This window comes from Protomyctophum bolini (assembly GCF_963924005.1).
Source record: "Protomyctophum bolini genome assembly, chromosome: 9".
NCBI lineage: Eukaryota > Metazoa > Chordata > Actinopteri > Myctophiformes > Myctophidae > Protomyctophum > Protomyctophum bolini.
This window is the reverse complement of record NC_137870.1, coordinates 30,792,558-30,812,623: the sequence shown is the minus strand read 5'-3', so window position 1 is coordinate 30,812,623 and position 20,066 is coordinate 30,792,558. Positions and strand designations below refer to the sequence as shown.

The window sequence follows — 20,066 nt, the reverse complement described above, 5'->3', positions numbered from 1 at the left end:
CACCACACGTATAAACGGTACTTTTTGGCCAAAAAGGGATTTAGTTTTCCACCGGAAAAAAATACTTTTAGTTACTCCAATGCGCCCTCTACCGATATTACCCAGAGAACTGCCTCATAGAGAATATTTTTCCTCCAGTGAAAAAAAATCCCTTTCTGGCCAAAAAGTTCAGTTTATACGTGTGGTGGAGGGCTCAGAGTGTGTCCACTAAGGAAAGTAGTTATTTTTAAATACGCTAAAGAGGAGAGGCTAGCAGGTCTGAGTTCCATGTGATTTAAAAGCGTAGCCAAGTAGCATAGCCAATGCAGGGCAGAATCATAGAAGCAATGGCTATGGACCAGAGCTATCCTAAATTATGATAATTATTATTATTAGGGCCCGAGCACTGTGCACAGTTGTGCGAAGCCCTATTGAAAAGGCAAAGATTGTTCTTTGGACAAATTAAACGTTTATTTGAGGCGCTAAATGTACTCCAAAATTGGTAGACACCTGTATAATTTTCCCGACTTACAAAAAGGTCTCTTGGCGCCATGACCTAAAGTCCTAAACCAAAAAGGAAGTCAGCCATTTTGAATGTATTGTGGCATTTTGCCAAAATGCCATTTTCACGGGTCTCAAACACCATTGTTTCAGTCTGTCCATGTGGCGAGGGTATTAGAGCTGTACTGTACTGTACTGTACTGTACTGTACTGTACTGTACTGTACTGTACTGTACTGTACTGTACTGTACTGTACTGTACTGTACTGTACTGTACTTTGTTGTGCTGTACTGTACTGTTCTTCATAGTACTGTACTTCGTAGTACTGTACTGTACTTCATAGTACTGTGCTGTACTGTACTTCGTAGTACTGTACTGTACTGTACTGTACTGTACTGTACTGTACTGCTTGAATTTGGGAAAAGTGTAAAGTAAGTTGTAAATGTACAACTTCAGATCAATTGCTGACCCACAGAGGAGAGAAAGGGCTTTAGATAGGACAGTTTCTTGGTATATTGTACAGATGTCACCCTTCAGCAGCAGTTCTTTTGAATGAATATAAAGCTAAACACCCACTATTTTGTGTTTATCGGACATTTTTTAAATCAGATACAAAACAATGAAATGTGCTTTGAAAAAATCCCCAGGGCCCTTTCTCCAATAATTGGTATAAACCTCTCCCAAGGACTCTGCAAAGCATTTCACACAATGGGCTCCATCTTTCGCCAGCCCCTTATCCCTAAACTTATTTACCATTTTTTACTATTTTCAAAAACCTTTAAAAAATAGTTAATTCGATGTAAAACTAGCCGATCTACATCGACACTTGAACGACATTTGAACTATTTAAAAATATTTTTCAAAATAGTAAAAAATTAGTTTAGGGATAAGGGGTCATATTGCTCAATATGTGTTAAATATATTGTGCTATATATTTAACACATAATGCGTATGTCAAATTTGAAGTCGGTGGAGCAAACGGTTCTCAAGTTACCTGCATTACAACCGCACTGACAGACAGAGAGAGAGAGAGAGAGAGAGAGAAAGAGAGAGAGACATGGTGCATTTATAGTTAGATAGTTTCCCAGGAAATTAATTAGTGTTTTTTTAAGATAATTGCCTTCGTTGGAGCTACACACTGTGTAGGAGCAGAGCAGACGCATCAGGGCTTATCACGTCCAATTCTCTGATCAGGAAATACACTTAGGTTTGTGGATATAGAATTATCCCCATAGACTTTATCTGTACTGAGATCTAATTATATTTGAAACACTCTTGATATGAACACAACTGAAAAATAAAACCAATAGATAATGATGGCATTAAATGTAAATCAGAGGTTATTCATAATTGTTTATGGAAATGAGATTAATACTAAAACCTTGGAATATAAAAAGAACACTACTGTAGTTAGGTTAGATAGTCTTCTTCTTTACATACTGTAAAATATATAGGAAAACCCCCAAATCCTGGAAGCTGGGCTCCTTGCCAATCCCTGCTTTTCAAAGATAAGCATTTAGATGAGGCCGCCTTAATTAGGATCAAGCTGGCTATTCACCCAGGCGACAAAATCTGTAATGTAATGTAATTGCCACTGAAGAGCATGATTGTAAAATGAGATATCGTCACCTTCTCTAACAAAATGAAAGGCATTACATTACACTGACTTTATTACTGGCAAAATCAATAGAACTGTCACGGTGCGAATGTCATCAGACTCGGACAAGTTCTTGCTTTGCACTTAAAATCTTTTTTATTTCCTATTATGTTTAACAATACTAAAAATAGGGGAAAGGGAGGTGGAACAATAGGTTTGCATCAAGTTATGTTCAAACAAACCTGCCTAATTAGCACAGGTAGTGATGACGCTGACTAGTGTGACAATATTGTCCTATTGTCTTAAAGTGCAGTTTTTATCGTCAACAAGAACACTTGTGTAGTTACCTTGACATGATGACATGAATTAGTCCAATTGGCGAGACTTTGTTGTACAATAGATTAGAAAATGTATTGTTTTTAAGAATCAGCTTTGTTTGCGTTCTTTTATGTGCTAAAAGAGTGACTTTGAGTTTGAGAGTAGTTTCATCGTACAATGGAAGTCAATGATATGCTATTTTGTATTATTAATTTCTAATCAACTGCATCAATTTGACTACTACAAGGTAACTACTACACAACCCAAACCTCTACTAAAGTGTCTTATTGCTTTAAAGGCCTAGGATATATATATATATCAAAAAAGAGAGAAAAACCTTCCAAGGAAGGGACTGCACACTCCAGGGAACAGAGACGGACAACTTACTGCATCAAACTTGTCTATGCCTGCTAACTAGACTTGCACCTCCTATGGGTCTTTTTGGATGTGCAGGAGTCCCTTTATTGTCTCATATAATATATATATATATATATATATATATATATATATATATATCTCAAGCTCAGGCAGTGAGGAAATCTTGTCGGGGTCAGCTAACAAGGACATTATAATTTACAATTCAGGCATTTAGCAGATTTACATTAAGAACAAAAACATGGTAATACATACATCATGTCATCATGAATCATACATAAGCTAAGAACCTTACCTAACAGTGGAATATCTATATAATGGAACTATGCATATATATTATATAGTGCTATATATGTCTATACATAAAATGCTATGTAAGTTAGGTAAGTTGAGCATTTGCATACGCCTGTAAGGTCGTCGGGGCTAGGGCAAGTGCTATGGGCTAAGATGGAGTCTGAACAGGTGGGTTTTCAGGCTACGGCGGAAGATTGGGAGTGAGTCTGCAGTTCTGATTGCAGTGGGAAGTGCATTCCATAGTTTTGGAGCCAGAAGGGAGAAGAGTTTGGGACGTGTGGAGCCATGTCCCGGTGTTTTTAGTGAAGGTACAGTACTACCGGCTTCCCTGCTTTGGCTGATCTGAGCGAGCGGGAGGGTTTGTAGGGTTCGATCAGACTTACAAGATATAGGGGTGCCATTGACCAGGACACAGTGGTCTCGAGTGGTCCGTGTATCTGCGGCGTGGATGTACAGGTTGGCTGGGAAGGAAGGATGCCAGCGGTGGTGTTGTTGACTGTTGCCATTGTTGTTGTTGTGTCGACTCCATTGTTCTCCGTTACCTGTCCACACAGGAGTAGCCTTCCTTGCCTGAAGTCGTGTCATCACGGGGCCAGGGTTAAGCTGGATATCGCCAGCCAGTTGTAATATTATAAGACAGAAAGATCTCACGTTTTTTCTAAGCTGGAGTCTGTTTCTTCGGGCTAGCAATGAGTCAAATGCTCCAATGCCATGCCCAGGATGCTTTCTGTTGGTGAAGTTTTTGTTGTTGCCGCCACTGAGGTAGAAATCACTATGCGAATCCTGTTGTAATTCCTTTTTTACCAGTTCATTTCTCTCAATTTCAACTCGATGTAATCCCTTGTGTGCATTAAGGTAGGAATCCGTACACCATAGGAGGAAAAAGAGAAAATTCTGTGTCTTTGAGTCAGTTGACAGGCCAGAGCGAAGAAAAACAAATCTGGTCATGATGAAAGCGGAAGTTGCATGACCAAGCGACCAAGTGAGCTGTGGCATTTTGGATTAATTGGAGAGTTAATGTGCGCATGCCGGTAGCCCAGTAAGGAGGGAGTTACAATAGTCAAGTTTTAACATGACTGATGTCTGGATAAGGAGCTGGGCTGACTCCTGGGTGAGGAGTCTAATTTGTCGGATGTTATAGATGTATATATATTATAGTCTAAAACTACAGGATCGAGTGACGGCTGTAATGCATGCTTTGAACGAGAGGTGACTGTCCAGGACAACACCAAGGTTCCTGGCTGTTGGGACAGAGGTTACCAACGCGTTGTCTATGGAAATAATTAGCCCCCCCATGGGGCAGGACTTAGCTGGGAAGAAGAGAAGCTCAGTCTTGTCTGGGTTCAGCTTGAGGTGGTTAGAAGACATCCACTGTGAGATGTCAGCCAGGCATGCAGTGATGTGCTCTTCCACCTGAGTAGCAGAGGGGAGATGGATAGAAACGGTTGAGTGGCATCGGCAATGATAAAATAGATTGTGAGTAGAGATGACAGTGCCAAGAGATTTAGTTTAGTCCCAGACAGTTGGAGGGTTGGTGGGAGGATGATGGCAAACCTTTCCAAGAAAGGTTCGGTAGGAGGAGAACCACTTTAGTGCCATCCCTGCCACATTTGTGACAACACAACAAGCATGTAACCGTCCACAACAGAATGCATGTTCTCAGTCTCATATATTGTGGCACTATCTTTCCTCACCTGAAGCTGACTTGGAACTATTTAGTTTGAAGGTCATTTTTAGACAAACAACATTACATCAATAAGTCACTTTAAAAATGGTCTGAAAAGGTGTAGGCTGAAGCTAATAAAAGCTTTTTTGCCTAATTGTGCCTATCCCATTTAGATCCAAAATCAAATGTCAAAACGGATCAATGAACATAGTTTCATAATTTGATTTAAAAGCTGAAAAACAATTTATAAATATATTTGCTAATCAAAGTAAGGAATCACTGACATCTTTCAAAAACACATTTTGGAAATAAAGAGTGACAGGATATTATTATATAGTTCCATTAATGAATTGGTCATTGCAGATGTGTCAAGTTGGAAGGCAGTAGACAGTAGAGCATTGTTTTGGTGCTGGTGTCCTGCGAGCGCTGAGGATCATGCCAATGAGTCCACATGCTTTGCAGGGGCATGCATTTGTAGTCAAGCAATGGGAGTAAGCATTTGGAATCTGTTAAAACTTGATTACCTCTGGGCCCTGAATTATTGATGCAAAGCCGGGGTTTAAGGCTGCCTTCAACTCTCATTAGTCTTAACCAGAGTTGTCCACGGAGTCATGAACTCCAGCCTCTATAATGAGTGTCATTAAACTATTGCAGACATTCTTTCTGAACTTCAGGTAGTGTGTGTGTGTGTGTGTGTGTGTGTGTGTGTGTGTGTGTGTGTGTGTGTGTGTGTGCGTGTGCGTGTGCGTGTGCGTGTGCGTGTGCGTGTGCGTGTGCGTGTGCGTGTGCGTGCGTGTGTGTGTGTGTGTGTGTGTGTGTGTGTGTGTCCGCGCAGTTTGTGTGTGTGTGTGGGGGGGATCGAGGGCTTACTTGGAATAGAATTGTGATGAGGTAATTTTTACCATCTCTGATGGCCTTCACTACCTCGCCCATTCTCTGTCTTCCTTTGGCTCTCTTGTGCCCTCGCCCCTGAGTCTCTCTATACATTCTCCATTCTGAGTACATCTCTCTGACTCTCTCCTCTTAATTTACCTCCTCGCTACGCTCCCATATATCTGTTCTGTTCCTCTGCTAGTTCCTTTTGTCATGTTACTGAGATTAATTTATGATTCTGAACCTTTCCATCAATGACCTGCAAGTTAAACACACCATGCTTTTCTATTGATCCTCATGAGGGTAATTAAAATGCTGTACACTGTACAATCCTGAGTGTCAGTTTAACTCTTATGTGTACCCTTAAAGGTCCAATTCCTACTCTCAGAGCTAAATGAACACAAATTTTACAGTGTATTCTTATGAAAAGGAAGCTGATAGGAAATATTTCCACTTGCTGTACCACAGGAGATTGCCTACAGAGAATATACCTAATTTCCATTTCACTATATAAAAATCTGTACAGCCCTAAAAGTTGGTTACATTCAACTTGTGCTTTCAGATGGAATATCATCTTCATTTCTGCACATTCTGTTATTGAATTCTGCCGCTGTCTGGTGTGACGGTCATGGTTATTTTCTCAGGACACTGCATCCCAATTCTCTCCACCTCTCAGATACAATGTTTTGGACGTGGATGGGAGAGATGGAGTGGGTTTTTATGGAAAAGGGATGATTGTAGGCCAGCTTGTCTGCAGGGGCCCGTTGAAATTGAGTCATCGAAGCGTCACAGGTTTTACACCAACGCAATCAGCTGCGAGACAAGGATGCAGGTCCGTTGCCAATGGAAATGGGCCATTTACTGTAATGCTGCCGTCTCTTCCTGATGAAAAGCTCCGGATCTGTCATGACAGTTTCTTTGTTCCCCCCAACAATTTGTGGGTGCCTCTTGTGGAGTTGCACATTATTATAATTTTTTTATCAAACTAGAGCAGTGCCCGTGGGGGCCTCTACAGCGGTGCCTGTTGGGCATTGGCCTACTTGGAACGATGCAAGTTGGAAATGCATGCCCCACCCAGATATTATGCGTTGGAGCCTCTACAGCGATGCCCGTTGGGCACTGGCCTACTTGGAACGATGCAAGTTGGAAATGGATATGTTATGCAAAACTTGTCCAATCAGTTCAGCTTTGGGGTTAGCCAATCAGGGGCTTTTACTGGCATATGCTGCATTCACACTGGCAGATGCTAAGATGCTTTTAATGTTGTGTTTGTTTGTTTTATATCACCATTACATCACCTAATCAACATGAGTTAGACTGTAATATATTAGCGCCCCTCACTTCTATTTTTGTTTTGCTTTTGCAGCAGCTCCAAACGTTGGGTGTATCTTTGTATCTTCATGTCGCTGACTTCTATTGAAAATGAATGGTAGACTGTAGCTTTGCATCTGCCCATGTGAACGCAGCATTAGTGGCACAAACGTGTCATGACAGTCTGCCAATCCATGAAGTCAAACAAAAAAGTAAATGGCACAACAAAAATATAAACGTACATATTGAGGAGAAATGTTTTGAACAAAGCAAGAACGTGATGCTCATGCTACTATATAGGTTAGTAATGTTAAATAAGAAGTACAAATGAAAATGAATACATGACAATATTATGAATGCCTATCATCTAGTTACCCACTATTCAATTTAGAGCTGCAGATTTTTTGAACATCTGAATATGTTGCCTGTAATGTGCCTCAGAATTCTCCACCAGACTCAACCTGCCTCTCACCCAGGGAGCTGTGACCTTTTTTTATTTCAATTATTTTCAGCCCACTTGTGTTACTATATATACAGTATGTCTGTTTATCTAAATAGTGGTGGGATATAAATTCCCCAGGCTGAAATGAAAAATGCTGTGACCGTAGCGAATAGCGAATCCACACACCTGCTCTGGCGACACTAATGGAGATGACGGAGCTGCAGGTGTGCCCATAGGTCAGTGGGCCTTTCTGCCGTCTGCAACCCTTTAAGGAACTGTCATCATTGATTTGTGTCAGTTAGGTGACGGCACTGCAGGGTCAGGCCAACTCATTCACTCACAAAAATGGTACCACATCCATGTGGAATATCTATTCCACATGCATTACTGTACAGCATGCATTACTGCTTGCTTTTTAAATTGTATTTATCAAGGGTAGATTTGCTGAGCACGAATGCTCTTTTTTCAGCAACGCCCTGCTTCACAATCATATGGGAACTACCCCACAGTCTACTGAGTTGGATTCTGAGCATCTTCACTAGAGCAGTTGGGGGTTTAGTGCCAGAAATAGGGCACTTCAGCAAGATTTATTCTGCTGGTCTGGGGAATCGAACCGGGAACCTTTCAGCCACAAGCATGTTCCTCTAACCTTTCATATTGTTCCTTCCCGTCTCTCTAGAGTCAGAGACATGTATCCACATAGATTCAAACCCATGATTTCTACATGGGAGCCAAAACATCTGCCGCTTAGCTAAAGGGCTTCATGCGCTGAGAAAACATCAGAGAAAGACAAAAATTCTCCAGTGTCTCATTTTATCCAATATATTTCAAGGCTGATGCAGTCCTTTTTATCTATGGAGTGGCTCCGGTTGAATACAGAATGTGTGAGAGGAGATAAACGACCACTAGGCTCATGCTTTGTAGCTCCATGATCAGACAACAGGCCAGCAAAATAAATCATGTATTGCTGGGTTGACCAGAACCAGGCCCCTGGGATTATCTCTCCAAAGCCACCTTTCATTTCTTTCACTCTGCTTATAGGCGTCTCAGCCAAGAGACGTCATGGGGCTAATCTCCATTTGTCATTGAAAGGTGCTTTGCAGCATTTTTGGCACCAGAGGTGCTGTTTCAATTCTTTGCTCTATAATTCAATAGATGTATTGATTTCATTCTTTCGATGGGAGGGCCAGCACTGAGTGGTGATGCAATGTACAAAAGTGATTGTGACTGGGAAGGAGATAGGGCACAGGAATGATGGAGATGAGAGAACACAGACTGTAACAGGATTCCTCCGTTTCCTCTCTTTCCATCGTCTGATGATTAATCGAAACCCATTAATGGGATCCGAGGCCAGTGAATTCAGTCTTAATTAGTTTCTTTTTTTACCACTCGCTCTGGTTTGCTTTGACAGAGGTATGCATTATCTACACAATGAGGGATTGGCAAACCGCTTATCTGATTCTTCCGCTGGTCCGAAGCGCTTGTTATTATTATTGCTGCACTTTGCAGGATCAGGAGGCTTGAACCTCACCTGGGACTTGAAAACACACTGCTTTATGTCAGACAAAATGCACACTCACGTATACGTTCACTCCCAAGCACATTCAGCAGATTCAGCAGCAGGACATTTAGAGGTGATATAGGGGTGTGAGAGACATACCTTCTGGTTCTTCTCAAAGCTCTATTTTCAGTTGAGGTTAATCTGATGGGAGACGTATATATGTTGGGGTTTAGTGAGTAAATCCCAGGCATCAGGATCAGGGGAGCTTTATAATGTGGGGAGCAAGGCAGAGAAATATACCAACACTACATAAAAATGATATGACACTGATGCAGTGTTTACCCCTGACCTCAGTGCTAATAATTCAACTGGGGGGGAGATGAGGTCAAGTAGTGTAATGGAAGAGCGGGCGATGCATGATTCGTGCCATTGTCAGCATTCCCCTTTCGTCTCCTTGTACAGTATTGGTTTAGCACACCTATTCCAAAGGGAACATTATAGACCTGTCAGCAGGGGCCGGTTTATATTTATATTTTTTGAAATACTGAGAAAAAAATATCTTAGTCAGCACAATTTTAAAAGCTCCCAAAAAAAATAAAAAACCCCAAAAAACAGCACTGTCTATATTATGGTCATCATAATTTATGACAAGCATTATATTCTTTATGACTACATTCTGTGCAAATACTTAAGCAGGCTAATTAAAATGTCTGGAGCTTGTGAGAATGTGAGAATGGCTTGGCACCATGCCCTTGTGTTTGTTTGAGCCCAGATTAATGGGGGAGTATATACAAGACGAAGACGGCTTGCACAACTCATTAGAGGGAGTGTTTTAGTCACTTATCATAGCAGGGAAACTTTTAATTTGGCTTCACTCCACTTAATCCTCAACTTACTTCAAACATGACCACCTTCTTGCTTCAAAGTCTTGCCTAAAAACTTAATTTGCTGTCACAATCATCCCAGCTACAGTAACCTTAGCTACGGTAGACTTTATTTTAGTGTGTGGACTCAAAGCTTTTGAAGATGTTGTGATATCTCAAACTTCATTTGACCCTTAGGTATGCCAACATTGCTATTATGTACAGTATTTCCCAAGAACTGCATTATCGAAGCCTGTAATATGGTCTATAAAGATGATTTAAGAATTGTATGTAAACATGTTGGTGACACTTTGGCAGCTTCACGGTGAAATGGACACTTAAACTGACAGTGTTGAGCTAATGTACTTCACCACACGAGCAAGTGGCTTACTGGCTTCCTGTTAACCTTAGTCTCCATATGTAGTAAGGGTACTCAGTCATATTTACAACGCAATACTGTTGCTGAGCCAGAAGTGGACAGCTGGGCTATTTGCTACGTAAGCATTTCGATGGTGTTCGATTTCCACTGTATACCCGACTATAATCATTTAATTAAGTAACACAGTCTGGCATGTGACATTTACACACCCTGTCCCAATACCAATTAAGTTCTCTATGTGCTAGCAATTATCACCAAACCAGTGACTGAGATCAGAAGAATAATCTGTACAGATGTGACTTCATTCTTATACAGACTGTCCCTCTTATCTAGTCTTGTTCAGAGAAGGGCATCGATTGCCATGATCCTTTGTCACACTACTGTGTGTGTGTGAGTGTGGCCTCTGATCTCTGTCCTTTGTGTTCTGTCAGACCTGCGGGAGATAGTGTTTGTCATCCAGAGCCAAAGCAACTCCTTCCATACGACACAGGCAGAAAGGCGCAGAGCAGAACTACTCAAGCAGGCAGAGAGTCTTACAAAGGTACGTAGCTAATACACACACATGTGCATGGCTGCATGCGGGTAAACACACACACACACACACGCACGTGCACGTGCACGCACACACGCACGCACACACACACACACACACACACACACACACACACACACACACACACACACACACACCCCTTTATCAGGCATAGATAATTGACCTGTGTGTGCAGTAACAGTTTATAGTATGGAGCCCCTGAATGGCCATGCATTCAAAATATATTTGATCTCGTCCGTACAAGATAATATCAAAATATTATGAAACGAAACAAGTATCTGGGTATTGAAAACCTCAAGGGATGCGACCGTGACGTATAGGGGTTATATATTGAGGTGGCAGGTAGGCCTATGTGACATTAAAAAGGACAAATCAAACATATGGGACACTTTATTAGAACACAAAAAAATTGCTACAGCCTCAGTAATAAACCAGTGAAATGACAGTATTTTATGATAACTCTCATAGGGATTGCAATGACAGCTGCAGTACACCGTTTTAATCTAGCGGACCAGAAGTGGGGCCGCTGTCTCATTTGGGTGGCGTGAATTTGACAACAGAGTTGCACATTTGTCATTTGTGAATAGAATAGCATAGAATAGTCCCCACTCCTTGGGGTGTTTTTTGTCACATTATGTGATTTGATTTGTAAAGAAAAACACTTGTTTCTCTGCAATAAGGTACTTTTATTTGACTAATAACACATGAGAATGAGATATATAACAATATAAACTTTGGGTTTTATGCCCTAACATCATTCTCAGATGTTTCTTTAAAGGTATATTCAGTGATTTCACTTAATTCAAATATAACTTATTTTTTTGTTTTGTTGTGATAATCCTCTCTACTATAGAGTGTGCTGACCATATAAGGAGTTCCTCCCTGTCCCCAGTTAACCCCTGGGGGTCAAAAAACCTTAGGTTTCGTTTTTGGCTCTCTATCCTGATTGGATGAAAGGCTTAGGTCCCAGCCAAAAACGTAACCTAAGGTTTTTTGAGTGAAATCACTGAATATACCTTTAAGATGATGAGATGGCAACATTATTGTTAAGCTCTACTCTAAGTAACTAAATAAAATAAAAGTAAGTAAATAATTACTTTATTAGGGTGGAACATTAGAAAACAACTATTTAGCTTCAGAGGACATAACATCCATAACAGATTTACCAATACCAACATTTTGTAACTCCTACTTGGAGTCTTGGACTCGGGACTAACATTATAGCCCCACATGATGGAACCTCTCACTCCCATAGAGTTATAAAGGAGCTCACTCTTCTATAATGTAGCATCCTTCCATGGGGCTGGACTGCGTCAGCATGTCTCGCACCGAACACAGCTTTGTTCGCACTGCCTTGATATTATGCTCGTCTCGATGCGAGACACACTGAATCAGCCATAGCGTGTAAACCAGCGTAGACTCCAGGCAGCCCCATATGGAACCTGTCACTCCGCTATTGTACACAACTATATGCTTTTATCTACGCTTTTCTGTTTTTAAATCTAAATGTCCCATCCACGGGGCAAAAGCGATATAAACGGCTTCTTCATTGAGTAAATTTGTTGTTGTCTGCTCTCTGCTGACTGACTGCACGCAATGAGCTACAGCAGGCTGCTTGGTGCATCGTTGTATCCGGTCCGACTGGCTGAAACACGTCCCGTGAGAAACGTTCCAGGGTGAAAAAACTGACGGACGTGCGCATGTAATGAAATATCGTGAGTCGGCTCGTGATCTCGGATGTCAATTTCGATTTGATTTTGATACGTATCGAGAATCGTGACAGCATTAGTGTGTGTATATACTGTATATATATATACCGTACATATGTAGGTGAAATTCGTCCTTTGCATTTGCCCATCCTATAATAACTAGGAGCACTGAGCAGCCATTGGATTCCACGACATTCTGGGAACAATTCGTCTCTAAGAGTCTTCCTCAGGGACATCGACATTGCTGTCCTGGCCTGGAATGGTACCTGGGACAACCAGGGGCTCTGGCTCCCCATAGCCTGGGCACCATTTCATTTCAGGTATATGATCCGGTCGGGAGCTGATGATATCGTTACGTCATGTTGTAGTATTGTATTGTAGTCGACAGACAGGAACAATCAAACGGAACTTCCTTTTCCCTCAAACCGATTTTTCTCAATAAAAGCTGCAGGCTACGAGAGCTTTTATTGTTATTCTTCCGGTTTGAGGGAAAAGGCGATTCCGTTTGAATGTTCCTGCCTGTTGACTACAAAACAATACTACAACAAACATGACGTAACGATATCATCCACTTCAGACCGGTTCACACGGCACTTTTGGAACAGAGACCAGGCTTTCCTCTGAGGTGGAAAGCCTGGTGAGGCGAGGTTAGGCTCCCCACATTATACCAGCCACATTATACAAGAACATTGGTCTTCACCACTTTGACAAACTGGCTTCTTGTGGGCATGTCAACTAATATTGTGAAGGGGTCTCCTTTGGCCAAATAGAAATGTTAATCATTATAATTACTTCACAAAGTACAAACATGCATAGATTATCAATTACTTTCACCTACTATAGTATAGGTGTCATGTCATCTTGCACAATCAACTTTTGAGGGGGAAGGCATACTTATGGTATGAGAAATGTGTTTATTAATACATGACTGCATTATTTCCAGTGCAAAGCAATTATTTCAAGTGCAAGGCAATAATGAGATATATAACAGGGCAGTAGCAAGTAGCAGCAATAGCATATGGCTGTTCGGCCTCGTGGTATGAAATATCTTCAAAAGTAAATGACATCCCCATTACATAAACGACCCAGCCAACACAACCCAGATATATATAGCCTATTATAATTTCTGATTTAAGGGCTGAGCGACTCTTCAGATCAATGTGCAATCAAGTTGTCATCCAGATATAGCAGACTATCTTCGAGGTTGGGGTATTTGGCAAATATTTTTGCACATATTTCTCTTCCTGCTTGGAGGCCCAGTCCAATCTGCCCATGTTGCCCAAGTTTTCTTTTTTGTTCTCAGTGGTTCAGCAGAGGTCATCAATCATGTCAAAGCCTTCATCCTGTAAAACCCCAAATATGGAATGAAAAGTTTTAAGCAGGAAACAAAATTCTACGCTGGTGGGCAGTGTGATGTATCCAATAGCCAACAAGTACTGTGAGTTTCTTCATCTAAATTGGCATGTTGATCTGAATTGTACTCAAAAGACCTGGCATAATCAATATTCGGTTATTTTTGTTTTTGCTTCTATTTTCGGTTTATCTGAAAACCATTATTGGTCATTACATAAACTCTTGTATAAAGTCCCATTCAATGAAACAAATGATTAGGCTTACTATTGTCATCAACATTGTTCTTGTCATTAGGACCACACACCCCTCAGTTCCTCTGTCATCAACATTGTTCTTGTCATTAGGACCACACACCCCTCAGTTCCTCTGTCATCAACATTGTTCTTGTCATTAGGACCACTCACCCCTCAGTTCCTCTGTCATCAACATTGTTCTTGTCATTAGGACCACACACCCCTCAGTTCCTCTGTCATCAACATTGTTCTTGTCATTAGGACCACACACCCCTCAGTTCCTCTGTCATCAACATTGTTCTTGTCATTAGGACCACACACCCCTCAGTTCCTCTGCCTTCTTTAAGAGATGAAGTGCCGGGTGTGCTGGGTGCACTTGAAGCAGTCTGCTGGTATGTCATCCAGTATGTCGTACTGTAGCTTGGTGCATTTGGCCTATCAGATAAAACAGGATGCCAAGCCACTGTGGTGGGAAGAAGATATTTTGCAGTCTTTAATCTTGGCAGTTCTCTGTGACATGACAAGATTGTGCTTGCGCACGTGTGTGCATGCGTGCGAAGCCTCTCCTAAAAATCAAAGGACATCATGGCTATCATTTGCATCCTCATATTTTAAAAGTCAGAGTGGTGAGTGGTGCAACAGCGCCCCCTGTTTGTACCCTAAACGGACGGACATAGGGACAGACAGACGGACGGACAAAACTGGACCTTGAGAGTGGCTGCACCCTATGGTTGCACCACTCAAAAATGTATAATGTAGTGCAGCACATTCGTACATTTGGGGTAATATTGCTTGATTTTATATTGATGAGTGTCGCCTCGTCCTTCATTATCATTTATCATCCATTATTGTGTCTTTGACCGTTTTGGTTTGGTGCATCAACTGTCACCAACAAGGTGAGCATGTAAGTTATTGTAATTTGCTGATAAAAACAGCAAATAGTGGTTTAACTGGTGGGTGGAGTGATGTAAGCCAATAGCCATCAGCACTGTGAAGAGTTTCCTCTTAGTGCAGATGGCATCATGGCTGCCGAATGAAGATGGCCACAACTGACTTTGTTGTTGTTGCCAGAGTGCGACTGTCCTGGCACGGCTGCATTGTAAAATTGTCAACTGTTTGATTTATTTTATTTCTCTCTTTTGATGGTGCTGGACTGATTTGGACTAACTTGCCAAGTAGCCCCGATGCCACTGTTTAATAGCTTCTTTCCATTAGGCAATAGTGCACGAACAATAGTGTTGTTGTACAACAGAGACTCACTGCAGTATATTACAGCCTCTGGCTTTTGGCACTTCCTGTCATCCATGGGTAATTGGGTATCACTGGTAATTGCTCTCCTGGAAATGCTTTTCAAAACCTTTACCCCTTTATACGAAACAAGACTCTCCCATGCTCTGTAGCATTAATCTTATCATTCTTTAAAGGACAACTTGAGTTTTCAAGGTTCCAAGGTTTATGTTTTAGGTTTATTAGAGAAAGTAAAAGATGAGTGTTTTTACTATCTTCCTAATAAACCCCAGGAAATGACATACATCTGGCCACAGAAGATCGCAGGATCTACTGAATGTGAAGGAGGCCTACTGGGGGGCTGCCATACTGTGTCATTATGTCATAGGCTCAATATGTCAGTTTTACACATTCAGTAGATCTTGTGATCTTTTGTGGCCTGATGTATTTTCCTGGGATCTAGTAGGACTATATAGTAAATAATAAAACAAGAAATCAAATGAAAAATGAAATAACACTCATCCTTTACTTTCTCTAATAACAACCTAAAACAAGGAACCTTGGTTGAAAAAAACGAAAGTTGTCCTTTAGAGGTGAAATTAGAGGCACTCCGATCGATCGGCCACCAATCGGTGATCGACAATTTTCCCGATCTGGATAAAACCTGGATTAAAAGGTTAAACCGATCTTTTAATTTATATACCATTTAAGTCGTATAAAAGTCTCCCCTTCTTCTCCACACAAACAGCAACAGTTTTGACGAGGGTTTTGACATACAATAATATTTGACTACTAGAATATTTTTGGAAGTGGAAATAGCGTTTGCTCAGAAAAACAGTGGTTAAATTGTGATTGTGGTAAATCACCTTTTTAGGCTGTCAGTGGGTTCATATTTTGTAAGTTCATGTGACATCCTACGTTCTATGTAATTTACTGTTGCTATGTATATTTATTGGACTATTCATATTTATTCATGTCTTTTATTAAGTTATATTGTGATTACTTCTATTTATTTTACCCAAATCAAAGAAATTGGAGTTACTAGTAGTCCTGCGTAGCCATGCAGATAACTATTCTACAATCTCCGAATGCTGCAGTATGTATAGAGTCTGGAACTACACAGAAATCCCAGGCGGTCATCTATTCGTCATTTCTGTTCACGAAAATATATCTTAAAATATCTTTAGATTACATTTTAATTTCTGCTATAGCCTCTGGCTTTCTGGCACTTCCTGTCATCCATGGGTAATTGGGTATCTAGCTAAGTAGCTAGCTATACATGCCAAGCTGGAGGAACTGTGGTCGAGCAGAGCATGTGAGCGGCGTGGAGCGCGAGCGACGGGAGGAGTGGAGCAGGTGGATTTTGAATCGAGCGCTGAGCGGGTTTTAAAATGGGTCAGAGCGGCTTCAGGAGCGAGAATTGTCCTCCGCTCCGAGCCGCTCCGAGCTGCTCAGTGCACACGGCACACGTGTTTAGAACCTTACACGCATGGATTTAGTGTGTGCAGAGTGCATTTACGAAAGTGTGCTGAAAAATTGGAACATTCATCAACGTGTGATTCGTGTGGCGACCGACAGTGCCAGCAACATGATCAAGGCATTTAACCTCCTCCCTGACGTTGAAGAAGAGGAGAAAGATGATGATGCTGAAGTGGTGGTGGAGGAAGAGGGGGAAATTGCGGAGGAACCTGCGCTCTCGCAAAACCAAGTGGACGCGGTTACTAATATTGTAGACTAGAGACTAGAGTAGCCTGTACTTAACCATGTCAAGTTTACATCTGCGATGCCCAATTCATCTGCTGCAGTTAGCTATCAAAGTTAATGATCATGATATCAATCGCCTGTTAGTTAAAGTGGGAAAGCTAGTGAACGTGTCATTGTTTAGATTATAAACAGAAGAACATGTTTAACACTTTTTAAAAGCATAAATGTTTATGCTCCGAAGGCGTGTGTTTAATTAGCCAATTTCAGGAAAACAGCATTTTTTTTGTCGTTTTTTGCTGCTGAGCGGCCAGATCTGAGCGGATCGCGGCTCGCCCGATACGCAAATGAAGGTGAGCACTGAGCGAGCGGTGTGTGTGACTGTGAGCAGCTAATATCTCGCACCGTTGGACCGATCAGCCAAGGAAGAACCTCCATCCCAAATCTTTCAAATTTGCCTCATGGTGGCACTATAACAGCCCACTTTACATTTTGGTCTATAACTCTTGAATCGTAGGATGTGCAATCATAAATCTTTTTTTCCCATGGATTCCTTGTATCATGATGCAACTCCACACATAGGCCCCGGCCATTGTGCCAGACTCGATTTTGTCCAAAACTCACACAAATCGGTAAACATTATCTCTGGGGTAATTTGATCGCGTGGGACAACCATGACATTGATGCATAATGATGTAATGTAATGACAACTAATAACAGATTAATGAAAAAGAAAATCACTTTTGTCCACAACAAAGTAGCAAGTAGCAATATGTCTCCACTATGCTATGAGTGCTGCTGGGGTCATTTGGGGACACTGGGTGACAGGGGCAATTCTGAAAAAAATAAACCCCATTGCAAGTCATTTGGTATCAATATAAGTATTAAATGGAAGTATAAAACTGTCAAAACAACCCATAGGCTGCTAAGTCATCATCAATCATTTGTCAAGAGTGCCGTTAAGTACTTAAATGAGTGAACATGATTGGATATAAACACAACAGTGTAGCTCGATGATAGAAAGGGGGGAACGCAGAACAAGGAATATCTACAGTGCAAGTCAGACATGTATTTTGTTCTTTACTTTCTGTTGTTTCTGTCTCCCCTTAAGTCACCGTCACATCCCCTAGCAGCACTCGTTTATCTAAATAATAACTAATCAGAAACTATCTGAGCATCACAAGGGGACAGAATTTACAGAGTGGATTGACTTATGGTATCAATTGAAAAATGACTGGGTGAAGAAGTTGGTCATACGCCCGGTACATATGGGGCACGTACTCCATGCTTTGTGTATGACTTTGCAGAGCACAAGGCTCGCCAAATGCATTTCAAATAGTAGTGGTGAGTACTTGATGAACTGACAGGCCGCTGTGCCAATTTTTCTATTTATATTCCTAGGTATTGCTCATTAGTCAAAGGCAAGCGGGTTCCGAAATGACATTATCGCTGCAGTGTTGTTGAACTCTGCATGCTGTTTGTGCTGTGCAGGCAGGCATGCCCTCATTGCCCTGTTACTGTATGTTTCTCATGTTTCTGTTGTAACTAATCAATCATCAACAACATTAAGTAACTATTAAGCAAAGTTAATAAATCATTAGTTAAGGGCCAAATTTGGTGGTTTGTAGATCTGCTTTTTTGGTGGCCTTTATGCCCAGGGTGAGTGCTTATATGCGGGTACGAGACAGTAGCGAGGAGAGGTACAGTAGTTGTTCCAAAGGTTCCATGATGTGGTGCAGTTCTGTGTTGGGCTGACGGGCGTTCCCAAGTTGGACCACCAGGTGGGTCATGGCATGGGTTGGGTTTCATCATGAAATAATCATTACGGACGTCTGACCTCTTCACCACTTTTAACCTTATCTTCATATAATTGGTCCTCACTAATGTTCATGATAAAATAGCACCATTTTGTTCTACTCAGTCTGTGTCTTATAGGAGGGCTGTGGGCAGTTCAGAAACCCGTCTAAACTGCAGGCTTTCTATTCCTGAAAAGTTATACCATGATAGAATATAGAAACCATTGTTCTCGCGATAATACAAATCTAAAAAAAAAGCCTGACAAAGATGTCACTGGAAGACTCACCAGACCTAGATTCTGTTTAGCTTTTTTTACGCTTGCGTTGTTGCACCCCTCTTGAGCAGACCTGGAGGAGACCTGTGTTGATCCAGGCAACAACGCCTGCGTTCCTCGCTTCCTGTTTGCATGGCCCTTTAGTCTGGCTGTATAGCGTCAACAGCTCATTATGGGGCTTGTGAGTGCTACAACGATGCTGTTTGCATAATTATATGCAACTTGCAACCTTTGCATACTAGATCTTATTTATAACGTGACCACCGGTGAGCATAAATACTCACCAACCCCTTTTGCACCTTGAACAGTAGTATCTCATATCTACCATCAATGACACTGTCGACCTTGACAAATGGTGATCTTGAATTATGTCCAACCCGAGGAGCTTGCAGCGAGGACACACGAAGGAATCTATTTTCCATCTCTCTAGTATCTTTGACTTGTTTGTCTGTCGCTCTAATTTAGCTATGGGTCGACGGTGCTATTATTCGATGTTAAAAAAAAAGCCGGGTGGTCTGATCTCCGCCTCAATCCCCTCACGTCAAAACAGTTCTCAATGGTTACAACTTGACTTGATGAGAAGACATGCGGACATCCTTATGGAACCAGAGAGAGAGGTAAAATCACACCTGTGTGAACTGAGTGGTGCAACTATACATGTATATTGTTATAGTTACTGTACTCTACTGTATTGTAGTGTACTGTACCAGACCACCAGGAACCAGAGACGGACATATGGACATACATACATACGGATGGACATAGCTCCATAATGGAGCTCAAAAACACCACAAGAGTGAATTGACGATTGATCAGGCAAACGTTGACTGTTTAAATAATTAAATAAACGCTGTATGGCTTAGGTCTCAGCTGACAAAATAACATTCCCAAACACATGTAGGCTCTCTGCATGTGCTCAAACAAGCATGACTGCACAATCAAGCCCGTAGACCCCTAACCCCTTAATGTTTTAATACAGATTACGCCATTTTTTGCAGTTTTGGCAGTTCTGTATACGAAATTTCGTGGAAAACGCACCCCCTGGTGGTCACTACCCACCACAGTTTGGGAAAGCCTGTGGTTCCAAGAGTGGGAATCACTCAAGAACTGAAGCTCACTG

At 41.5% G+C, this 20,066-nt stretch overlaps 1 protein-coding gene across 2 annotated transcripts in view; it reads left to right on the top strand.

The window, feature by feature from the left end:
- The window catches only part of b3glcta (beta 3-glucosyltransferase a), a 67,732-nt gene that overhangs the window by 21,709 nt on the left and 25,957 nt on the right, over positions 1–20,066 (top strand). For both annotated transcript variants that reach the window (XM_080772196.1, XM_080772195.1), the window contains exon 4: positions 10,531–10,640. In XM_080772196.1, coding sequence (XP_080628322.1) covers positions 10,531–10,640 — 110 coding nt within the window. The remainder of the gene's footprint in view (positions 1–10,530; positions 10,641–20,066) is intronic.